Raw genomic sequence first — 23,948 nt, 5'->3', positions numbered from 1 at the left:
AGTCTGGAACCGCGCGACTGCTACGGCCGAAGGTTCGAATCCTGCCTCGGGCATGGATATGTGTGATGTCCTTAGATTAGTTAGGTTTAAGTAGTTCTAAGTTCTAGGGGACTGATGACCTCAGATGTTAAGTCCCATAGTGCTCAGAGCCATTTGAACTATTCGAATTTTTTTTTTTTTCGGACTAGGGAAGGATGGAGAAGGAGATCGGCCGCACACTTTCGAAGGAACCGTCCCGGAATTTGCTTTAAGCGATTTAGGGAAATCACAGAAAACCTATATCAGGATGAGCGTATGCAGGTTTGAACCGTCATCCTCCCGAATGCGAGTCCAGTGAGTTAATCACAGCGCTACCCCCCCTAAGTTTGAAGCTTCAGGGAGTGTGGTCAAAACATGCCATTTTGTGCCCATGTTACGTCTTCAAAAGATTTTGTATGCTGCAGTGACATGAAATCTGCGTATTATCAGAAGAATATCTCGGAAGAAGGGTACAAGTTGTTTCTGTCAGGTACTGTACTGCTCATACTCACTACAGATGAGCCGGAGATCTTGGTAGATTAAATACATTTCACGGGGAAGATAGACAGAAATTCAACTTAAACAAACGTGATCGTCCTCCAACCTCGATAGGTACCAGTCTTCGGAAGAACTATTCCGAGTCTCTTCCAATTGACCCAAAGAAGAAAGAAGACCTCTACCCCACATGAACTGAATATCTTCTCCTCACCACAACTTCTACAGAGCAATAATAACTAAGAAAACACACGCAACAGACGATGAGTATACAGATTCGTCTCTAGATGAGATGTGAGAACTTTCAACAGTGTTGTGTTAGTATACCACAAACTATGTTCGCCACTGCTAGGAAAATATAAACATTTGTACATTATTAATTCAGAGTTAATAATTTTTCCTAATGACTCGTGTGCTTCAGTCTTTGAACAGTGAATACCAGTTGCACTAGTAATAAAATGGCAAAAAATTTTATACGAAATATTTTTTAAACTTTTCCAACTGAATATCTCCAGTCAGTTTTTCTTAACATCTTCCTCTCAAGTCGAGTGATGCTCTCTTTCATTGTCTGTGTACTTGCCCATGTCTCACAACCATACAATATAACGGATCGCACTAGGGACATGTATAGATCTCGCTTTCCTGGGATACAGTGCGTGACATGTGTAGATGGTTTACACTGTAGTACAACCGGTTCGCATTTATTACTCTTTGTCGAATTTCCTTTTCCATCTCAATTTTATTCGACAATATTGACCCCAGATGACTGAAAGTTTCGTCTCTTTCAAAATTGTGGCCTTCTATACTAATGGCGTCAATATCATTTTGTCGACGAGAGACTACCACTTTGTTTTCTCGTCGTTGACCAGTTACCCTAGTTTGCTCGCTTCTAGGATAAATTGCGATGTCTCTCCTGTCACCTCATTCAGGATTGCGCCCACAATACCTTCATTTTGGTTTTCAGAAAGATATTGAGAGTAAAGTTAAGTCTCTTAGTAAATATTCCAGACGATTTCGATCCTAATCTTTGTAGAAAGTGCTGTCCACCCCTAACCGTCTCAACGAAACATTAAACTCTAAATTCACTTCCACTCTATTCAACGGATTCCAGCCTGTACATATATCCAGTTCATACAGACATTTCAAGATCTTTCCTCTTCACTGTACGTCTTTCGTGAGATTTGTGAGAAGCTCAGGGCTCTTTAATGATCTACGATATTAATAGCCTGTGTTAGGAATTTTAGACACGGATGCTTTGTCTTGTTGGACCGATGTACCACGAAGGTCTTCCAGTAAATGACGCCCCATTTTATTACAGCCTTTAATAGAAAAAGGAAAACATCCTTTTAAACGTTTCAAATTTGATGTCTCCTCTGCACGTAAGCGGCACTGCGATCAATGGTGATAGCTAGCAGAGCGGTATTGAACCACCAAAACGGCGACTTCGCGAGACGCTCCTTACAGGCAAAGTGTTATAAGTGAATTCTTGGTAGTAGAAAGAGGAAATCGTGGCGAATATCCATAAGCTTTCGGTGCAGTGTCTGATAATGATGCCGTTCATAGGAGTGCCGCTGGGCGATGGATACAGTGGGGAAGTGCAGAGACTGGGTGCTTCTCTTGCGCCGTCGTGCTTCCGTCTCTTGGGACCATTTAACGATTTTCTACGTGAGACTCACTTTGTACACTAGGAGAGTGTGATCTATGTAGGGAAAATATGGCTGCGAGCACACCAACAGGGAATACATACTCTTAAGCAACGATGGCACAAGGCCAAAGAACGTGATGGAGACCATGTAGACAAGTAATACATGTAAAAGAAATATTGAACGACATGTCATCAAATTCTAAGTCTTATTGGTCGACTTTCGTACAAAGAGAATGTAACTTGGCACTTTGCGTGAGGGCCGTTGCGGACCCCTCCCTATCACAAACACTACTTTATCAGATCATTTACAGTCGCGGCGAGTGGGTGGGCAGGGGAAGGTGGGGCGTCGAAATCCTCGGGGTCCAAGCCTTACTGGGAGCACAAGTACCTCGAGGGTTCGGATTCGCCAGACTGCTCATTCGGAAAATGCCAGGTTGTTATTGTAACACAAATCTAGTATCACATTGGGTTTGACAACATGTCCAAAGATTGTAACATTCATCAGTCATAATGGAAGTGAGCGTTGCTAAGTCGGCAATATTATACAGGTAATTAAACTACTGGCCATTAAAATTGCTACACCAAGAAGAAATGCAGATGATAAACGGTTAGTCATTGGACAAATATATTGTACTAGAACTGATATATGATTACATTTTCAAGCAATTTGGGTGCATAGATCCTGAGAAATCAGTACCCAGAACAACCACCTCTGGCCATAATAAAGGCCTTGATACGCCTGGGCATTGAGTCAAACAGAGCTTGGATGGCGTGTACAGGTACAGCTGCCCATGCAGCTTCAACACGATACCACAGTTCATCAAGAGCAGTGACTGGCGTATTGTGACGAGCCAGTTGCTCGGCCACCATTGACCAGACGTTTCCAATTGGTGAGAGATCTGTAGAATGTGCTGACCAGGACAGCAGTCGAACATTTTCTGTATCTAGAAAGGCCCGTACAGGACCTGCAATATGCGGTCGTGCATTATCCTGCTGAAATGTAAGGTTTCGCAGGTATCGAATGAAGGGTAGAGCCACGGGTGGTGACACATCTGAAATGTAACGTCCACTGCTGAAAGTGCCGTCAATGCGAATAAGAGGTGACCGAGACGTGTAACCAATGGCACCCCATACCATCACGCCGGGCGATAACGAATACACGCTTCCAATGTGCGTTCACCGCGATGTCGCCAAACACGGATGCGACCATCATGATGCTGTAAACTGAACCTGGATTCGTCCGAAAAAATGACGTTTTGCCATTCGTGCACCCAGGTTCGTCGTTGAGCACACCATCGCAGGCGCTCCACGATTCTATATTCTACTAGCAGCCATTGGATCTCGATCAACGGGAGCAGCAATGTCGCTATACGATAAACCACAATCGCGATAGGCTACAATCCGACCTTTATCAAAGTCGGGAACGTGATGGTACGCATTTCTCCTCCTTACGCGAGGCATCACAACAACGTTTCACCAGGCAGAACCTGGATTCGTCCGAAAAAATGACGTTTTGCCATTCGCGCACCCAGGTTCGTCGTTGAGTACACCATCGCAGGTGCTCCTGTCTGTGATGCAGCGTCAAGGGTAGCCACAGCCACGATCTCCGAGCTGATAGTTCATGCTGCTGCAAAAGTCGTCGAGCTGTTGGTGCAGATGGTTGTTGTCTTGCAAACGTCCCCATCAGTTGACTCAGGGATCGAGACGTGGCTGCACGATCCGTTACAGCCATGCGGATAAGATGCCTGTCATCTCGACTGCTAGTGATACGAGGCCGTTGGGATCCAGCACGGCGTTCCGTATTACCCTCCTGAACCCACCGATTCCACATTCTGCTAACAATCATTGGATCTCGACCAACGCGAGCAGCAATGTCGCGATACGATAAACCGCTATCGCGATAGGCTACAATCCGACCTTTATCAAAGTCCGAAACGTGATGGTACGCATTTCTCCTCCTTACGCGAGGCATCACAACAACGTTTCACCAGGCAACGCCAGTCAACTGCTGTTTGTGTATGAGAAATCGGTTGGAAACTTTCCTCCTGTCAACACGTTGTAGGTGTCGCCACCGGCGCCAACCTTGTGTGAAGGCTCTGAAAAGCTAATCATTTGCATATCACAGCATCTTCTTCCTGTCGGTTAAATTTCGCTTCTGTAGCACGTATCTCCCTATTGTAGCAATTTTAATGGCCAATAGTGTACATCTCTACCAGCACAAGGTTACTAATGGCAGTTCACTTTTACTTTGGCTGTTCTGCGGATGAATAATAGGCTAGTCTGTGTACAGGGGATGGACCAAAATAAGGAATCAACAAAAACACAACATATTACGATGTCTAACACGGTGTAGAAAACACGTTGATATTCTAAACAGCTTCCAGTTGTCTCGGAATGGGTAAACACAGGTCCTGTGTGATTTTATATTATTCTTCCTGAAAAATAGTGACAAGTTCAGGTAAAGATGAGGGAGGTGGATAGCGATCATGCACACTTCTTCCCAAAGTAAACCACAAACGCTCATTAATGTTGAGATGCGGTGACTGTATTGGCCATGAGAGATGTGACAATTTATCGTCGTTCTGACAACGTGCGAGCTGGGCTTTGTCGTCTTGGAACACAGCATCACCACTGGGCAACAAACGTTGTACCACGGGATGGACACAATCAGGCAACATGGTCACATAGTAAACTTGGCAGCAATGTGACCTTGCAGTGTAACCATGGAATACCATAATATGGCTGCGAAAATCATCACCGAACCCCCGCCACGCTTCACTTATGGGACGCAAACTCGGCCAGAAGTTGGAAACAGTGTAAAACGAGGCTCATTCGACCAAATGACTTTCTTCCATTGCTCCATAGTTCAGGTTTCATGGCTTCGCCACCAAGTTTTCTCAGTAGCGGGCATTTGGATTATGGATGAGTGGTTTTGGAATTCCAGCACGCCGTGTAATTCCTTGCGTATTGAGCTCCCTTTGTGTTGTTACGGTGCTGACAGGCTTCGCAAAGTGCGTAATTCAGTTCTGCAACGGCTTTTGCAGCTGCCGTTCTCTTATTTTTCGTCACAATCCTCTTCAATGATCTTCTATCACTATCACTCAACAATTACTTTCGTTTGTGAGTGAGTGGCCACGCGGTTAGGGCGCCATGTCACGGACTGCGCGGCGCCTCCCGTCGGAGATTCGAGTCCTCCCTCCGATATGTGTGTGTGTGTGTGTGTGTGTGTGTGTGTGTGGTATTCTTAGCATAAGTTAGTTTAAGTAGTGTGTAAGTCTAGGGACCGATGACCTCAGCAGTTTGGTCCCTTAGAAATTCACACACATTTGAACATTTTTTGCGTTGTGACTTAGCGGATGTTATTTTCCTGCCTTCCCTGTATGCGGTATAAATGTCCAATTAGTGACTCTTGACTGGGTACTGAAACACCCACCATACGAGCAAAAATTATTTGTCCTCTTTCGGATACACGTAGTTCCGACTTAACACACTCACAACTACACAAAACACTGTTTGATGACGACTGACGCTTCCAAGATATTGAGGACATTGGACAGGTCCCGTTTGTGGTCAAATACGACAGGGCAAGCTGCTGGCTCGGCTACCGTCTGCATTAATGTTCAAGCATGCTCTCTCGCGGTGTTTCCATATTTTTGTCCAACCCTTGTATATATTGACAGCTATATTATTAGTTCAATAACACCGTACTGCTTCTAGTGTCACATGGCTGTTGCTCAGGATTATATTAAACAAGCACTGATTGTTGTACTTTATTTTTTAATAACACAGTATTTGAAGCAAATGGAAATTTTACTGATAAAAACTTTCTAATTAGTAACTGCCAATTTTAACACCATTCATACGAGACGTTGAATTTGTGCCGGCTTTTTTTTTCACCGGTTACCAGTTACCAATACTGAGACCAATAAACAGCTAAAAAAAATGATTAATAACCCCATCCCTGTTCCTCAGTTCTCATCGCGTCAACGGAAGACAGCATTCGCCAGTACCGAAGTAGAGAATTATTGTAACTACGCTGTCTCTGGGATTCCCCTTGCACTTCTTCAAAAAGATCCTCGCTCTAATCCGCTACGTGTCAGCTGTACCCGGAGCGGGGGAACTACAGAGCAGTAGTAATAATCGTTCTGTAAAGTGATGCATAGCGATGCGAAAAGCTGACTGCAGTGCGAATCCAGCTCGTCTCAATACTTCTGAATTTGCAACACTGAAGTGATTTGTTTTACAACTTTTGACGCTTGTGAGTTTGTTGTGCAGAGTACAAGCATGATTTAAGTCATATTAACATTATCGAAACTAGACACAAGTCTGAGGCAATTAAAAGAAAAGAGACAGAATGTGCAGAATGGGGAAAAAGGTCAGGCAAGTTTATTCAGCTTAGGATTTGTTGGTTGGTTGGTTTGTGGGGGTTGAAGGGACCAGGCTACAAAGGCCATCGGTCCCCCCAGGATTTGTTTCTACCTCAATGTGCAATGGTTTACAACACCACAAAAACCAGGCATCTGATGTTCAAGCTGCAGAAAAATTCGTTATCTCATTTAATTTTATTTTCAGGGATGCATTATTGTAAATAATTTCCATTTATAACCTGATATCTTTGCTCTGTCCACCGATAATGAAAGAAATAGAAGTCATTCAACTGGTGTTCAAGCTTCCTTTGAAATTAATAAGACCTGTGCTGAAATTGAACTGATGAAAACAGCAAGGATACACGCATAACTTTTTACTGTCTTACAGCTGCAATTTAGCCGCTGTCTCTGACCAGCGTTTGTCGTCGTTGGAGCAACTGCCGACGTATGCAAACTGGCAGGAGGTAGCGCTATATTGATAGTACCAGTGTACTCACTGACATCGTGTGACCCCGAGTGAAGAGCTATAACTCACTTTCACGACACATTTCTACCATAGAAAATTATCGGGAAGTCACGCGAAGTTGCCAGTACTGCACAGCACTGTCTCCCCGCACCATGCCTCATCACTCAATGCCAAACAGTACAGTTGTTTACTTTTTTTTGCGGTGTAGCAGTGTATTGCATATGGAACAAAGGGTAATCATCATTGCCACCAAGAGGAGTAACGGTGCGGCCCATGGAATATCGCGAAATGACTGCCCAAATCATCACCGAATCCTCGCGACTTTTCACTTTTGGGCAGTAAACTCGACCAGAAGTTGGAAATAGTGTGAAACGAGACTCATCCAACTAAATGACTTTCTTCTATTGTTCCACAGTCCACGTTTTATGATCTAGGCACTACGTTTTTATGTTATGGACATTTACATTACTGATGAGCCGTTCTTTGAATTCAAGTTCGCCCTGTTGTTTTGGTGCTGAGACGGTTTACGAGTTCGACATTCAGTTCTACAGTGGGTTTTGCTGCTGGCGTCCCCTGATTTTTTGTCACAATCCCTTTCAATGACGGTCTTGTCACGTTTTCTCAATACACACTTTCGTCCGCATTGTGATTTAGCGCATGTTGTTTTTCTGTTTTCCCTGTACGCGCTATGAATCTTCAATATAATGTCTCTCGATACACCAGACACGTCGACTACCTTGGTTACAGAAACATCCACCGCATGAGCACCCACAATTTCGCACGTTCGACTTCGCTTAGCAGCGACATAATGCACTCTCAACTAGGGCGCCCATACAATAGTTTGTAGTGGGGGAGGGCTAGACCTGGATCCAGTTACAACCTTGTTAAAACGTACGTAATATCGACTTTTAAATAGTTTTGTTGAAAGAAAAACACCTAACTGCACCGTATTTTCTCCTTTTACTGAGAGTGGGGTGAGGCGGGGGTGGAGGGTGAGGGGAGGGGAACCTCTTTACCCCCTGCCCCCCGGGTATGGGCCTCCTTAACTCACAATTACATAGAACACTGGTCTGACCTGACTGACTCTTGCAACATATTGAAGACATTGCACACGTGCCGTTCGTAGTTGAATATAACAGCGATACCTGAAGCTTTGCTAGCTCCTTGGTTTATGTTCAAGGATGTATTTCATTCCGCGTTTCCTTACATCTGTTCAGTCCCTTTTGCTTGCCTCACTGTTTTTGTCCCCATGTGAGACCTCCTTGAAACTCATCTATAGAATTTGGAGAGCTTTGTGTCGTTTTTGACTGCTGCTAATCCAGACAATCTATCATCATGTGGAACAGCACTATCATTACACAGTGAATACCTTACTATTTGCCAATGATCTGTGTATTATGTCTCTTTGAAAACGTTTTCACAAAATCTTGTTTCTTCTGTGCATCACTTCCAGTGCAGTAAGTGATCAGTATCAAGTGCAAAACGAGTGTGTTGACAGTACTGCGGGAAATCTTCCACAGCACCATTCCGCACCCGGAGATGACCAGCTTTCTCCTCCCTCTGCTTACCACGCTCATATCCTCTCAGTTATCAAAATAAAGTTCATGGCTTATTAGGACATGCTGTCTATCGTAAACCAATGCATACTACCTATATTTACATGCCAGTAGCTGCCATCACCCTTCACAAACCGTAGGTGTCCTTAAGACCTTAGTGCACAGGGGATACTGTATATCTGACAATGATAATTTGCCAGAAGAGCTCACACACCTCAAGAGTATTTTTACAGCGAATGGATATTCCCAGCAAAAAATTCGCAGAGCATTCAGTGTGAATTCTAGTACGCAAGTAAGTGATTTGGAAAAAGGGAGTAATACCTTAGATAAGAGTGTTTTTGCCATATGTGGCTGCTCTTTCCTCGAAGATAAGCCTTATTTTCGAGAAACACCACGTTAAGGTGACCTTCCGGCCTCCTACGCAGATTGAGCCTTGCACGGTTCTGTGAAGAATGATTTACGTATTGCTGCATACGGCGGGTGTGTGTCAGAATCCTTGCGGGAATTGTGATAGGTCGGACGACACGCACCGTTCATGGGAAGTTCGTGGAACACCGGAGATACACACGCTTACTACATCCAGACAAGTCAGCTGTGGCAGAACACTGTGTAGATACGGGTCATTTGATGAACTACAGTGACGTGAAGATTTTAACATTCACCTCTTCCTTTTGGGAGTCTATTTTAAGGAAGCCATAGAAATTAGATTAACCAATAACTTAATGAATAGAGACAATGATTTTAATTTGGATAAGACGTGGAATCCGGCTCTTGCTGTAATGAAGTTGCAGAGAAGTCGTCAAGGTGTTACCACCACGGAACACACATCAATAAACTTTTCATAACTGGGATTCACAGTCATGTAGAATTTTTTGAAAGACATCATGTTTACGCCAGTGACTCGCTGGTTCAAATGGCTCTGAGCACTGTGGGACTTAACATCTGAGGTCATCAGCCCCCTAGAACTTAGAACTCCTTAAACCTAACTAACCTAAGGACATCACATGTAGTAACCAAAACCAACTGCGGAAACGCCTGGGGCTGCGGATCGGAGCCGCCTGGCGGAGAAGCCGCCGGCGGTGGAACACGCACCACCGGGTAAACACAGGACGAGTCGGACGATAGACCAACGACAACTGACAACAACCGACCACGACCGACTATGACCGACACAACAAGGAAGAAATAAACAACGGAGGCTTGTGGAAACCACAACACCAAACACCAACAGTAAATCCACTCAGAACCAGAGCCAGGCAAATGTCAACAACGAGCAATGACTAGAACGCAGTACCCCCCGAGATAGAAACGAAATCCAGAGCGAGTACCAGACTGACTGGACTAGGTTTTTTTTTTCTTTATTGTGATTTTGATCACCTTACACAAGGCGGGCTGTCAGCAGCAGAGTACGCCGCTCTTCAGCCTTCAGTTTTACGATAAGTAATACATATAGGGGGCACAGAGAACACAATCAAAACGGCGGGCAAAAAAATGTAGACACTAAAAAACAAAAAACATGGAGCCGTTCACGCTGGACGAGAAACATCACTAACACTAGTTGACACGGCGCACATAACATGGATGATGGCGACGGTACACGTGAACAGTGGCGGCGTGACGGCGAACAAACACTAAACACAAACGAAGGCACACACACGAGACACTGATGGCGATGACCTCCGGCGCGCGAATGTTCACTGTGCGTGTGCGAGTCCGGGGACCTGCCAAAAGAGGAGGAGCAGGAAGGGGAGTGGGAGAGCGAGAGGGGAGAGCAGAGATGCCACGGGCAGGGGAGATAGGGGGAGGGAGGAAGGGGGAGGGGAAGCCCGGGGGAAGAGGGGTGGAGGGAGGGGACAGGGGAAAAGGAAAGAGAAGGTAAGGGAAGAGAAGGGAGGGAGGGTGCCTAAAGGAACCGGAAGTGGGGGGTGGGGCAGGGTCAAAGTTGATAGGAGGGGTAGATGGAGGGGAGGAGGACATCATCAGGGAGGGGGAGCTGACGGTAGCCACCTTGGGAGAGGGTAAGGAGGGCGGAGAAATAGAGACCGGTTGGGATGTGGGAATACAGGTGCGGCAGCGGGCGGGGGTGGGAGAGGATGGGTGAGACAAGTGGATGAGGAGGATCGAGTTTGCGGGAGGTGTACAGGATCCGTATCCTTTCAAGGAAAAGGAGGAGGTGGGGGAAGGGGATGAGATCGTACATGATCCACGTGGGGGAGGGGAGACGGATGCGATTGGAAAGGCGGAGAGCATGGCGTTCAAGGATTTGGAGGGATTTATAAAAGGTAGGGGGGGGGGGGCGGAGATCCAGGCCGGATGGGCGTAACAAAGGATAGGGCGGATGAGGGATCTATAGGTGTGGAGGATGGTGGAGGGGTCCAGACCCCACGTACGGCCGGAAAGGAGCTTGAGGAGACTGAGTCGGGAGCGTGCCTTGGCTTGGATTGTCTGGAGATGGGGAGTCCAGGAGAGGCGACAGTCGTGGGTGACGCCAAGGTACTTAAGGGTGGGAGTGAGGGCGATAGGACGGCCATAGATGGTGAGATAGAAATCAAGGAGGTGGAAGGAAGGGGTGGTGTTGCCTACAATGATCGCCTGGGTTTTGGAGGGATTGACCTTGAGCAACCACTGCTTGCACCAAGCGGTGAATCGGTCAAGATGGGATTGGAGAAGGTGTTGGGAGCGCTGCAGGGTGGGGGCGAGGGCAAGGAAGGCAGTGTCATCGGCAAACTGGAGAAGGTGGACGGTTGGTGACGGCGGCGGCATGTCTGCCGTGTACAAAAGGTACAGAAGGGGGGAGAGGACGGAGCCTTGGGGCACACCGGCGGAGGGGAAAAAGGTGTAGGAATCTGTGTTATGAATGGTGACATAGGAAGGACGGCGGGAGAGAAAGGAGCTGATCAGACGGACATAGTTAATGGGAAGGGCGAAGGTTTGGAGCCTGAAGAGGAGACCGGAATGCCATATGCGGTCATAAGCTCGTTCGAGGTCCAGGGAGAGGAAGATTGCAGAGCGACGGGAATTAAGCTGGTCGGAAAGGAGATGAGTGAGGTGAAGAAGAAGGTCGTCGGAAGAGAAGGACGGCTGAAAGCCACACTGGGTAAGGGGAAGGAGGCGGTGCTGGCGGAGATGCTGGTGGATGCGTCGGGTGAGGATACATTCCAGGACTTTGTTGAAGACCGAGGTAAGGCTGATGGGACGGTAGGAGGAGACGGCGGATGGCGGTTTGCCAGGTTTAAGGAACATCAGGATACGGGAGGTTTTCCACAGGTCGGGGTAGTAACTGGTGGACAGGACTACATTGTAGAGCCTGGCCAGGGTGGAGAGGAAAGAGACAGGAGCTTCACGAAGGTGACGGTAGGTGACACTTTCGTGACCAGGAGCGATGTTGCGTTTTGTGCGGAGTGTAGCAATGAGATCCTGTGTAGTGATAGGGGCATTGAGTTCCGTGTGTGCAATGTTGTCCAAGTACTGGAAACCAGGTGCGAGGGGAGGGACAGAGGTGTCAGTTCAATCGCGGACATCTTGGAAGAGGGAGTAATCGAACTGGGGATCATCGGGGATGGAGAAAACATCAGAGAGGTAGGAGGCAAAGTGATTGGCCTTACTAAGGGAGTCAGGGAAGGGGTGATCATCATGGAGAAGAGGATAGTAGGGGGAGGGTTTAGTTCCGGTAAGGCGACGGAAGGCTGACCAGAACTTGGACGAGTTGATAGGTAGGGTAGCATTTAAACGGGTGCATGTCTGTTGCCAGTCCCGGTGTTTCTTAGCCGCGAGCAAATTATGAATGTGTCGCTGGAGTTGCCGGTGGCGTCGTAATGTGTCCGGGTCACGCATGCGGAGGAAGGCCCAGTAGAGACGGTTGGATTTACGAAGGAGCAGCACGGCCTGTGGGGGTAAGGTAGGATTATGGGGGTGGACGGCGACAGTAGGGACGTGGGCCTCCACAGTCTCCAACAAGGTCTGCTGGAGAAAGGAGGCGGCATGGGTTACATCGTCAGGGTGGTGGTAGGTGAAGGGGTGGCTATCGACCTGGGTGGAAAGGGTATCCCGGTAGGCATTCCAGGTGGCATGGGAATAGTCATGGACGTACTTAGGGGGAGGGTCATTGCGAGGGTCGGGGCGGGGGCGACGACCGTCTGAAACAGTGAGGAGGACAGGGAGATGGTCGCTACCAAGAGGCTCCATGACATCCACCGTTATACGGCCAAGGAGGTTGGGGGAGGAGAGGATAACATCGGGAGTGGAGTTGGATTTGGGACGGGTGTGCTGGGGGATGGGGATGAGGTCGCTTTGAAGGGAGGAGAGGAACCGATGCCACCGCCATAACTGGGCGGTTGAACGACTGTGGATGTTGAGGTTGGCGGCGATCACGTTGGAGGAGAAGGTACGGTCAATGTGGGAGAGGAAGTCGAAGGGAATAGGGGTGTTAGGGCGGACATAGATGGTGGCGCAGGTAACAGTAAGGCCAGGGAAGGAGAGACTGAGGATCAGGTGTTCGGTGGGGTCGGGAAGGAGAGGTTGGAGCTGAATGGGGATCTGGTGGTGGTGACCAATGGCAACTCCGCCACGCGCAATCGGGAGGGGATTATCGGAGCGGTGAAGGAGGTAGGGCGAAGTGTGGACGGTGTGGTGGGGTTGGAGGAAGGTTTCATTGAGGAGGAAGGCATCCACGTGGTGGGTGGCAAGGGTGTGCAGGAAGAGGTTCTTGTTGGCGGGAAGGGAGCAGATGTTGTTGAAAAGGATACGGTGCTGTCGCGCCATGACAGGGATTTAAACGAGGGTGTCAAGATGGGAGAAGGTGAAATGGGCCTGGTTGTTGGAGTAGGTGGCGTACATTTTTAGTTGGAAAACGGAACGGGCGGCGAGGGATATCTGTTGGAGGGTGTGCGGGCGCTGAAAAGGATGAACATTCTGAAGGACAACGGTGAGGAATCTGATGATGTCCTCAGCAGTAGGGGGCGGGCGAAGGGAATTGCCGGGAGAGGTGGAGGCGTCCAGAGGGCGGACAGGAACGGTGAGTTCAGGAGTGGTAGGAAGGGGCCGGGCCTTACATTTCTGGGAGTCTGGACTAGGGCAGAGCGGGTCGCTATATACGAAACCGGAGGGAGCGGCTATTGGCCGCTGTCTGCACGTGGCGTAGGGTGGCGCCCTCACTGCGCGAGAGCCGCTGCGCGGAGTAGCCGCCGCGGAGGCGGAGCCCTCTATGGGCTGACCACGTCCATTTGTTCTGGCGCGTGTTCGACTTCCGCGGCGGAAGGTACTAGATCACACACATCCATGCCCGAGGCAGGATTCGAACCTGCCACCGTAGCAGTCGCGCGGTTCCGGACTGAAGCGCCTAGAACCAATCCGCCACCACAGCCAGCTACGCCAGTGACTGTTAAACTTTTTATTTCCAGCATTACGAAGGTTTATAACAGCAAATAACAACGACATGTAAATGTGTCAGCGTGTATGAAGTTGACATGGCTTAAAGCCAAAACATCTGCATTTGATAATGGCCTAAGGCCGACATTGCAATAGTGGAAATAAAAAGTTTAACAGTCACTGGCGTAAACATGATTTATTTCAAAAAATACATCAGTAAGCGAATCGAATGTCTGAACGCTTTCACCACAGATGACGCGTGTGTAATTGTATTTCCTTGCCGCTGACCAGCATCTGAGACTAGCATGCGCAGTACAGCTGTGGTAGAGTATATAAGACCGCACTTGGCACACTAATCATGTGTTTTCCTCCATCCTACACCCCATCCCTTTCGCGAGCACCCTTCCCTCTGCATCTCTGTGTGCCCTCCTGCCTTTTCTTCCCTCTTCATCGCCTGCCCCACCAGCCTCCTGCCTCTTGGTGCACCCCCTGCCTCCCTTTTTTCTCTTCCTCCAATCTCCCCAGCCCCCCTCCCTCCCCAACGCAACTTCCGCCCCCTCCTCACCGACCTCCAGTCCCTCGGCAGGTCCCTACCAGTGGATTTCTATTTTTCGTGAGCGCTCCCTCGTTTCCAGTGCTTTTTTTAAATATAAGTGTCTCGCTCTGTGAGATTTTTATACTTTGGCCGACTTTTAACTTGTGTTTGTCTCCAGAGTATTTTAAGTAACGCACTACGCTGTATTCTTTTAATTTTATGTCGAATTTTTAGCTGTCCCCCAGTGCATGTCCCCATGTTAGTATACAGGGTGGTCCATTGATCATGACCGGGCCAAATATCTCACGAAATAAGCATCAAACGAAAAAACTACAAAGAACGAAACTCATATAGCTTGAAGGGGAAAAACAGATGGCGCTACGGTTGACCAGCCAGATGGCGCTGCCATAGTTCAAACGGATATCAACTGCGATCCCCCATTTTTTATTACATATTCGTGTAGTACGTAAAGAAATATGAATGTTTCAGTTGGATCACTTTTTTCGCTCTGTGACAGATAGTGCCGTAATAGACACAAACATATGGCTCACAATTTTAGACGAACAGTTGGTAACAGGTAGGTTTTTTAAATTAAAATACAGAACGTAGGTACGTTTGAACGTTTTATTTCGGTTGTTCCAATGTGATACATGTACCTTTGTGAACTTATCAATTCTGAGAACGCATGCTGTTACAGCGTGATTACCTGTAAATACCACATTAATGCAATAAATGCTCAAAATGATGTCCGTCAACCTCAATGCATTTGGCAATACGTGTAACGACATTCCTCTCAACAGCGAGTAGTTCGCGTTCCGTAATGTTCGCACATGCATTGACAATGCGCTGAGGCATGTTGTCAGGCATTGTCGGTGGATCAATATAGCAAATATCCTTCAACTTTCCTCACAGAAAGAAATCCGGGGACGTCAGATCCGGTGAATGTGCGGGCCATGGTATGGTGCTTCGACGACCAATCCACCAGTCATGAAATATGCTATTCAATACCGCTTCAACCGCACGTGAGCTATGTGCCGAACATTCATCATGTTGGAAGTACATAGCCATTCTGTCATGCAGTGAAACATCTTGTAATAACATGGGTAGAACATTACGTAGGAAATCAGCATACATTGCACCATTTAGATTGCCATCGATAAAATGGGGGCTAATTGTCCTTCTTCCCATAATGCCGCACCATACATTAACCCACCAAGGTCTCTGATGTTCCACTTGTCGCAGCCATCGCGGATTTTCCGTTGCCCAATAGTGTATATTATGCGGGTTTACGTTACCGCTGTTGGCGAATGTCGCTTCGTCCCTAAATAGAACACGTGCAAAAAATCTGTCATCGTTCCGTAATTTCTCTTGTGCTCAATGGCAGAACTGTAGACAACGTTCAAAGTCGTCGCCATGCAATTTCTGGTGCATAGAAATATGGTGCGGGTGCAATCGATGTTGATGTAGCATTCGCAACACTGAAGTTTTTGAGATTCCCGATTCTCACGCAGTTTGTCTGCTACTGATGTGCGGATTAGCCGTGACAGCTGCTAAAACACCTACTTGGGCATCATCATTTGTTGCAGATCGTGGTCGACGTTTCACATGTGGCTGAACACTTCCTGTTTCCTTAAATAACGTAACTATCCGGCGAACGGTCCGTACACTTGGATGATGTCGTCCAGGATACCGAGCAGCATACATAGCACACGCCCGTTGGGCATTTTGATCACAATAGCCAAACATCAACACTTTTCCGCAATTGGTAAACGGTCCATTTTAACATGGGTAATATATCACGAAGCAAATACCGTCCGCACTGGCGGAATGTTACGTGATACCACGTACTTATACGTATGTGACTATTACAGCGCCATCTGTCACAAAGCGAAAAAAGTGGTCCAACTAAAATATTCACATTTCGTTACGTATTACACGAACATGTATTAAAAAATGGGAGTTCCTATTAAAAAAAAAAAACAGTTGATATCCGTTTGACCGATGGCAGCGCCATCTAGCGGGCCAACCATAGCGTCATCTGGCTTCCCCCTTCAAGCTAGATGAGTTTCGCTCTTTGTAGTTTTTTCGTTTGACGCTGATTTCGTGAGATATTTGGCCTGGTCACTATCAATGGACCACCCTGTATATTTTAACTATCATTCTCACCATTTCTGTGATTTTATATCCCCTTTTTTCGCTTTTTTTATGTGTGAGTTTCCTCTTTTTATATGTTTGTAAAGCCACTCGGCTGAAGAGCGGTGGACTATGTCACTGCCAGCCCTCCCCTGCCCATATGGGGCAGGAGCATGAAATTACAATAAAGGAAAAAAACACTGATATGCTGGGCTTGCTATTGCCTCGGAAGGTACAGAATCCAGTTAATTTTAGCCCGCTGCATTCGATTCTGTTCATTGGATATGAAAACAGTCATTGTCGGCAGGTTACACTTGGGGCCTGAAGATGACACCATTTGGTGTCAACACTAGCAGTATGTTTTAAAAAGAATAAACGACGTTGGATTCAAATACAGCCACTGGTTTTGATATCATTATTCACGTATTCAGATGAAGTACTTGGGTTTTTATGATTGTATTTAAATGATCAGGTCGTTTAGGCATGAAAGTTTATCAGTGAATACTATAATGATGTAGTAACAGATTTAAAAGAATAAATTACATATTTCAAAACAATTCATACTTCAAACTTTGTAGATATTACGTTGGACCCATTATACATTTCGAATACGATACAAGAGCTTAAAATTTCAAGTTTATTTACGAATGTATGTGAAGCTTTTCACATCCTTTGCACTGTTTCAGTGGCTGTAGCTCAAGCTCAAGCAAGTAAAGTCGTTCAACACTCAGACTTCTGTTAAAAATGTCTCGGATCGACTATGCAACGATAACATCTCACAGATTTGGGGACCTCGGCGTCTGACTCTAATTTGGCAAAACAACTAGACTTTGATAATGTGATTCAAACATTTGCTGAACGAAAGGCTCGCAAAGTGCCATTGATAGTCTTATAGGCCAATACGTTACGCTATACCACCTGTTGCTGTTGCACGACTCATTGTGGTTTACTGCGAATGTGCTGATGTCTGTTAGGTGGAATGTGTGGGCACAACGGGAACGAGCGGGTACAGAAAACTTCATATCGCAGCGCATCTTACACCAAACATTCGTCAGTGTGCAAATCAGTATAATACTTAGCGTTTTGTTTTAAGGTGCAGTCAAAGTAAATTTATCCAATTACATATTACAAATTAAAAAGAGCGTACGTATATTTTGCAACAATTCATTATTAAGTATTTTCTGATGTCAAACTAGAAAATTCATCCGTGCAGATCTCTGTCGAGCAGTCATACAGTTCCTTAACTGTGATGGTCTTGCGTTCCTAATAACTGTCTTCATCACTACTTTCCAGACCAAAATTCATTAAAGTACGATCTTCCAGTGGCACAAGTCTGCTACAAACTGTTTTCTTCCTACGAAATTATTATAATTAAATAAAATGAAAACTGCATTTATATACATTATTTAAATTTGTAACTACCATCAATATAGGATAAATATGAGTGAAAATATGTGCGGAAATCAGAAACGTGAATGCAAAAAATGTGCTCTGGAAAAAATTAGGTCAGTTCTGTAATCAGGAAGCCTGTCTCTCAGCACTTTCATAGAAGCATAAGGTTACAGACTTTAATATTCGGAACTAAGTAAACAAATTTCACAGAAGTTATTCTGTGACTTAATATAAACTAACTTCAATACTTCATTGTTTACATGGTGAGAATTACAACCGAAATAAACTCACCTAAAATCTAAGTGACGAGCACTGGTTTTGCATAGAAAACTAAGCATCTGTAAACACTCTGTTATTGATTAGAAATGTTTATGTTCATGTCCTCTATAGATCATAAAGTTAGAAACAGTCCTTCCGATGCACTGGTATACAAAGTGTCCCAGGAGGAATGGTCAACATTGAGGGATATGACAGGAACGACCATTCGAATCAAAAACGTCTGGTAAATAGGGAATCTAAAATGCAAGTAATAGGTGTTATGAGCACTTGTTCATCTTTGCTGCTGTGAAGCACATCTCTTCTACTGCACTTCAGAGTCATGTTTACTGGACATTTTTTCTTGTTTTTGTTCATACCACCACCTCACAAAATATGGAAGGCAAAGGGCTTGAAGTAGAAGAAATTTGTTTCACAGTATCTATAATTAAGAAGTGTACGTAGGTCATAAGGTATGCATTTTAGAGCCCATGTTTACTGGACTTTTTTGTTTCGAATGATGGTTCCTGTCATATTCCTGAATATTGACCATTTCTCCTGCGATACTCTGTATAAACTTTCTGCATCACGTCGAAACACTTTGCGTAATTTCTCCGGGGCCTTCTGTTTTCTAAATTCAACACAATGTCATGTCACAGACTTTATAATTCACTCGATTGTCTGTAATAGAGGATAACACTGCATGCAAGATGCGAACGAACTTAGTGCTATTAATAGTGGCTAGACAATACACGCATTTGTACTACTGTGTGCTCTGATTCATTCTACTCTACCCTAAACAACTATTAGTACGTTCGAATTTCGTCAGCTGTATCTCGTATGATGGATACTACAAATTGCAGTTGTGGGAGTATGTTTAGTGTTTAATAAGAAATTAGGGGTGTTCGAAAGAAAACATACGAAACAACACCGTGGGTATAATTGAAGCCTTTATTCAAAAGTAATCACCGGAGACTTGAGTACAACTATCCCACTATTTCACATGCTGTTCCCAGAATTCGTGTGGCTGTGACAGGAGCCAGCTCTCCATTGTGTCCTTCAGTTCGTTGTCCGAGTTGATGCCCTTCTCTCTGAGATGTTTTCTTGGCGACAAAGCGCGTGGAAGCCGCAAGGCGACAGTTCAGGGCTGTAGGGCGGATGTTCAAGTTTCTCCCACTTCAACTTTGCCATTACATTTTGTGTGGTCTTGTAGACGTGTGGACGCGTGTTATTGCCGAGCAGAATCACTCCCTCCCTGAACAACCCAGGCTGTTTCCTCGTGACGGACTTGACTAGGCTACGGAGCGTGTCATAGTGCACGTCACTGTCAATGGTCTTTGCGTGCTCAGGGAATGCGATGAGTATTGTATTTCGGACGTCGAAAAAGGCGGTGAGCATCACCCTGAATGCTTAAGACACAGCTCTGAAGTTTGTAGAGGAAGGTGACGACACTACATTTGCACACTTAGATGTCTCACTACATCATGCCAAAGTAAATTCCAACCCATCTGGTTGTCACGACGTTTCGTATCTTTCCATTTGAACACTCCTTACATTTGTTCTATATTTTATCCCAAAAAGCATTTTTTTACAATACTCCCCGAAATGTGTTACGTTTAAACAATATCAAACCTCCTTTAAAATGACAATAAAATTGGACTCCGTATTTGGAGATGTGGCCCAGTCACACAGTGGCTCTCAGCAGCCATGGGCAAGAATGCAACAGTGTTCCTGCGAAATACAAAGGACACGCGGAGATGACGACCGTTTAATCTATTTTGCACAATAATGTAAATATCTTCATGTGTAATCGAAACAGAAGTCATGATGCTACAGATTATGAAATACTTCTGTACAATGCTACTATAAAAAAAACATTGTTTCGTAAATGAGTTTGGCATCTAGTGGAAAATAGTGAATACCGGCCGACGTGTATCGATACCTCCGCACGCGATGTCGTCCGTGACATCTATCGAGTTACAGTGCGCGTGCAGTAAATGCGTGGTGATGAGGCTGGCAGAGTTACCGCTGGCAGGCTGAAGTGGTCGCAGCTGAGCACGATCTTGGCGGCGGCGTCCGTGACGGCGCTCCAGCGGCAGGCGTACGCGCCCTGGAAGTAGTTGGGGTACAGCGGCGAATAGAGGGTGTAGGTGGAGCCCACCGCCACCTCCTGGTACAGGTCGCAGCCGGTGAAGTTCTGGCCGCGTGCCGCACCCGCCACCGCCGCCACCGCCACCAACCACAGGGCCTCTCGCATTCTGCAACAGCCCACCCACCATTGCTGCATCTCCTCAGTGTCCTCCGCCTTAACGTCTATACAATGGGTCATACCCCCAAACGAAATTCCGTTTATAAACCCTAGAAATTTAGCGCGACTGTCTCGTGCGCTACGGTACGGTGTTACTGTGGCTAGGAATACAGGGCGTTACAAAAAGGTACGGCCAAACTTTCAGGAAACATTCCTCACACACAAAGAAAGAAAATATGTTATGTGGACATGTGTCCGGAAACGCTTACTTTCCATGTTAGAACTCATTTTATTACTTCTCTTCAAATCACATTAATCATGGAATGGAAACACACAGCAACAGAACGTACCAGCGTGACTTCAAGCACTATGTTACAGGAAATGCTCAAAATGTCCTCCGTTAGCGGGGATACATGCATCCACCCTCCATCGCATGGAGTCCCTGATGCGCTGATGCAGCCCTGGAGAATGGCTTATTGTATCACAGCTGTCCACAATACGAGCACGAAGAGTCTCTACATTTGGTACCGGGGTTGCGTAGACAAGAGCTTTCAAATGCCCCCATAAATGAAAGTCAAGAGGGTTGAGGTCAGGAGAGCGTGGAGGCCATGGAATTGGTCCGCCTCTACCAATCCATCGGTACCGAATCTGTTGTTGATAAGCGTACGAACACTTCGACTGAAATGTGCAGGAGCTCCATCGTGCATGAACCACATGTTGTGTCGTACTTGTAAAGGCACATGTTCTATTCTAGCAGCACAGGTAGAGTATCCCGTATGAAATCATGATAACGTGCTCCATTGAGCGTAGGTGGAAGAACATGGGGCCCAATCAAGACATCACCAACAATGACTGCCCAAACGTTCACAGACAATCTGTGTTGATCACGTGATTGCACAATTGCGTGCGGATTCTCGTCAGCCCACACATGTTGACTGTGAAAATTTACAATTTTATCACGTTGGAATGAAGCCTCATCCGTAAAGAGAACATTTGCACTGAAATGAGGATTTACACATTGTTGGATGAACCATTCGCCAATCAACTGCTGATAGTGCCTGCACACGCTGTACATGATACGGAAACAACTGGTTCGCCCATAGCACTCTCCATACAGTGGCGTGGTCAACGTTACCTTGTACAGCAGTAACTTCTCTGACGCTGACATTAGGGTTATCGCCAACTGCACAAAGAATTGCCTCGTCCATTGCAGGTGTCCTCGTCGTTCTAGGTCTTCCCCAGTCGCGAGTCATAGGTTGGAATGTTCCGTGATCCCTAAGACGCCGCTCAATTGCTTCGAACGTCTTCCTGTCGGGACACCTTCGTCCTGGAAATCTGTCTCGATACAAACGTACCGCGCCACAGCAATTCCCCGTGCTAATCCATACATCAAATGGGCATCTGCCAACTCCGCATTTGTAAACATTGCACTGACTGCAAAACCACGTTCGTGATGAACACTATCCTGTTGATGCTACGTACCGATGTGCTTGATGCTAGTACTGTAGAGCAATGAGTCGCATGTCAACACAAGCACCGAAGTCAACATTACCTTCCTTCAATTGGGCCAACTGGCGGTGAATCGAGGAAGTACGGTACATACTGACGAAACTAAAATGAGCTCTAACATGGAAATTAAGCGTTTCCGGACACATGTCCACATAACATCTTTTCTTTATTTGTGTGTGAGGAATGTTTCCTGAAAGTTTGGCTGTACCTTTTTGTAACACCCTGTATACCGGGTGATCAAAAGTCAGTATAAATTTGAAAACTTAATAAACCACGGAATAATGTAGATAGAGAGGTAAAAATTGACACACATGCTTGGAATGATATGGGGTTTTATTAGAACAAAAAAAAAAAAACAAAGTTCATAAAATGTCCGACAGATGGCTCTGGACAGCAAGTGCTACCGTGACGGGTGAGAGGTACGCCGATATGTTACAGAATCGCATCATCCCCAGCCTGGCTGATAAACACCTGCTGGAACGTACGATGTTTATGCAGGATGGCGCTCCACCCCATATTGTTAGACGCGTGAAAGATCTCTTGCGAGCGACGTTTGGTGATGATCGTGTGCTCAGCCGCCACTTTCGTCATGCTTGGCCTCCGAGGTCCCTAGACCTCAGTCCGTGCTATTATTGGCTTTGGGGTTAACTGAAGTCGCAAGTGTATCGTGATCGACCGACATCTCTAGGGATGCTGAAAGACAGCATCCGACGCCAATGCCTCACCATAACTCCGGACATGCTTTACAGTGCTGTTCATAGCATTATTCCTCGACTACAGCTATTGTTGAGGAATGATGTTGGACATATTGAGCATTTCCTGTAAAGAATATCATCTTTGCTTTGTCTTACTTTGTTATGCTAATTATTGCTATTCTGATCAGATGAAGCGCCATCTGTCGGATATTTTTTGAACTTTTGTATTCTTTTTTGTGATTCTAATAAAAACCCATGTCATTCCAAGCATGTATGTCAATTTGTACCTCTCTATCTACACTATTCCGTGATTTATTCAGTTTTCAAATTTATACTGACTTTTTGATCACCCGGTACAAGATTTAAAAAGACATACCGTGAAAACTACAACACATACAGAAAATAGACATATATCAGTAGACAGAGAATCTCTCCAAGCTCTTAACTCGCATCACTGGTACTCGATGTGGGCTCCGTTTATGACCCAGCTAACGTCAATACGGTAGTAAAACTCTTGCCATACACGTGGCAACAAGTCATTGTGAACGACCATGTTAATCATTCTTACCTGCAACTCTTCCAAATTAAGTGGCAGCAGACGTAGAAACACAAGATCTTTGACATAACCAAATCGGAAGAAATCACTTGGAGATAAGGGTGGCCTCCGAGGAAGAGAGTTATGATGGGGAGGACGTCCAGTCCAGTTCGCCACTAAGGTAATCGCGAAAATATGATCAGTGAGAATGAACAGTTCAAATCTCTAGGCGTTCAGATGGGATAGTAAACTGTCGTGCAAAGCCCACCTATATCCAGGACCTTGTTCAAAAAGTAAATCCTGCTTTATTTGCCATTGGGCCAGTATCTGAAATAAATGATAGTTCAGCACGAAAAGTTGTTTACTTTGCTTATTTTCATTCGCTTGTGACGCGTGGTATTATATATTTTGATTCAAAAATGGCATTTTTGGCTCAGAAATGTGCGGTTCGAGCAATGTGTGGTGTAAGTTCCCGAACCTCTTGTCGATCCCTGCTCAGTAATGTGGGAATTCTGATACTGGTCTCACAATACACATTTTATTTAACGTCGTTTGTTGTTAACAATATCGGCTTATTCCCAAGAGTTAGCAGCTTTCACTCAGTTAATACTAAGCAGCACCTCCTTGACTCTTGTACAGAAAGGCGTGCAATATTCTGCTGCGTCTATTTTCGGTGAGCTGCCATGTGAATTCAAAAATTGAAAACAGTAATCCATGCACTTTCAAGTGTAA

At 45.8% G+C, this 23,948-nt stretch overlaps 1 protein-coding gene across 1 annotated transcript in view; it reads right to left on the bottom strand.

Annotated features, from left to right (window-relative positions):
- LOC126162709 (venom serine protease-like) overlaps nt 1–23,948 on the bottom strand; it is a 257,256-nt gene that overhangs the window by 94,927 nt on the left and 138,381 nt on the right. The window contains exon 2 of the mRNA XM_049919371.1: nt 20,256–20,487. Within this exon, the coding sequence (XP_049775328.1) occupies nt 20,256–20,486 (231 nt within the window). The 5' untranslated portion in view covers nt 20,487. The remainder of the gene's footprint in view (nt 1–20,255; nt 20,488–23,948) is intronic.

The sequence above is a fragment of the Schistocerca cancellata genome, chromosome 1 (genome assembly GCF_023864275.1).
Source record: "Schistocerca cancellata isolate TAMUIC-IGC-003103 chromosome 1, iqSchCanc2.1, whole genome shotgun sequence".
Lineage (NCBI taxonomy): Eukaryota > Metazoa > Arthropoda > Insecta > Orthoptera > Acrididae > Schistocerca > Schistocerca cancellata.
The sequence above is the reverse complement of the archived record's forward strand: the minus strand, read 5'-3'. Positions and strand labels throughout refer to the sequence as shown.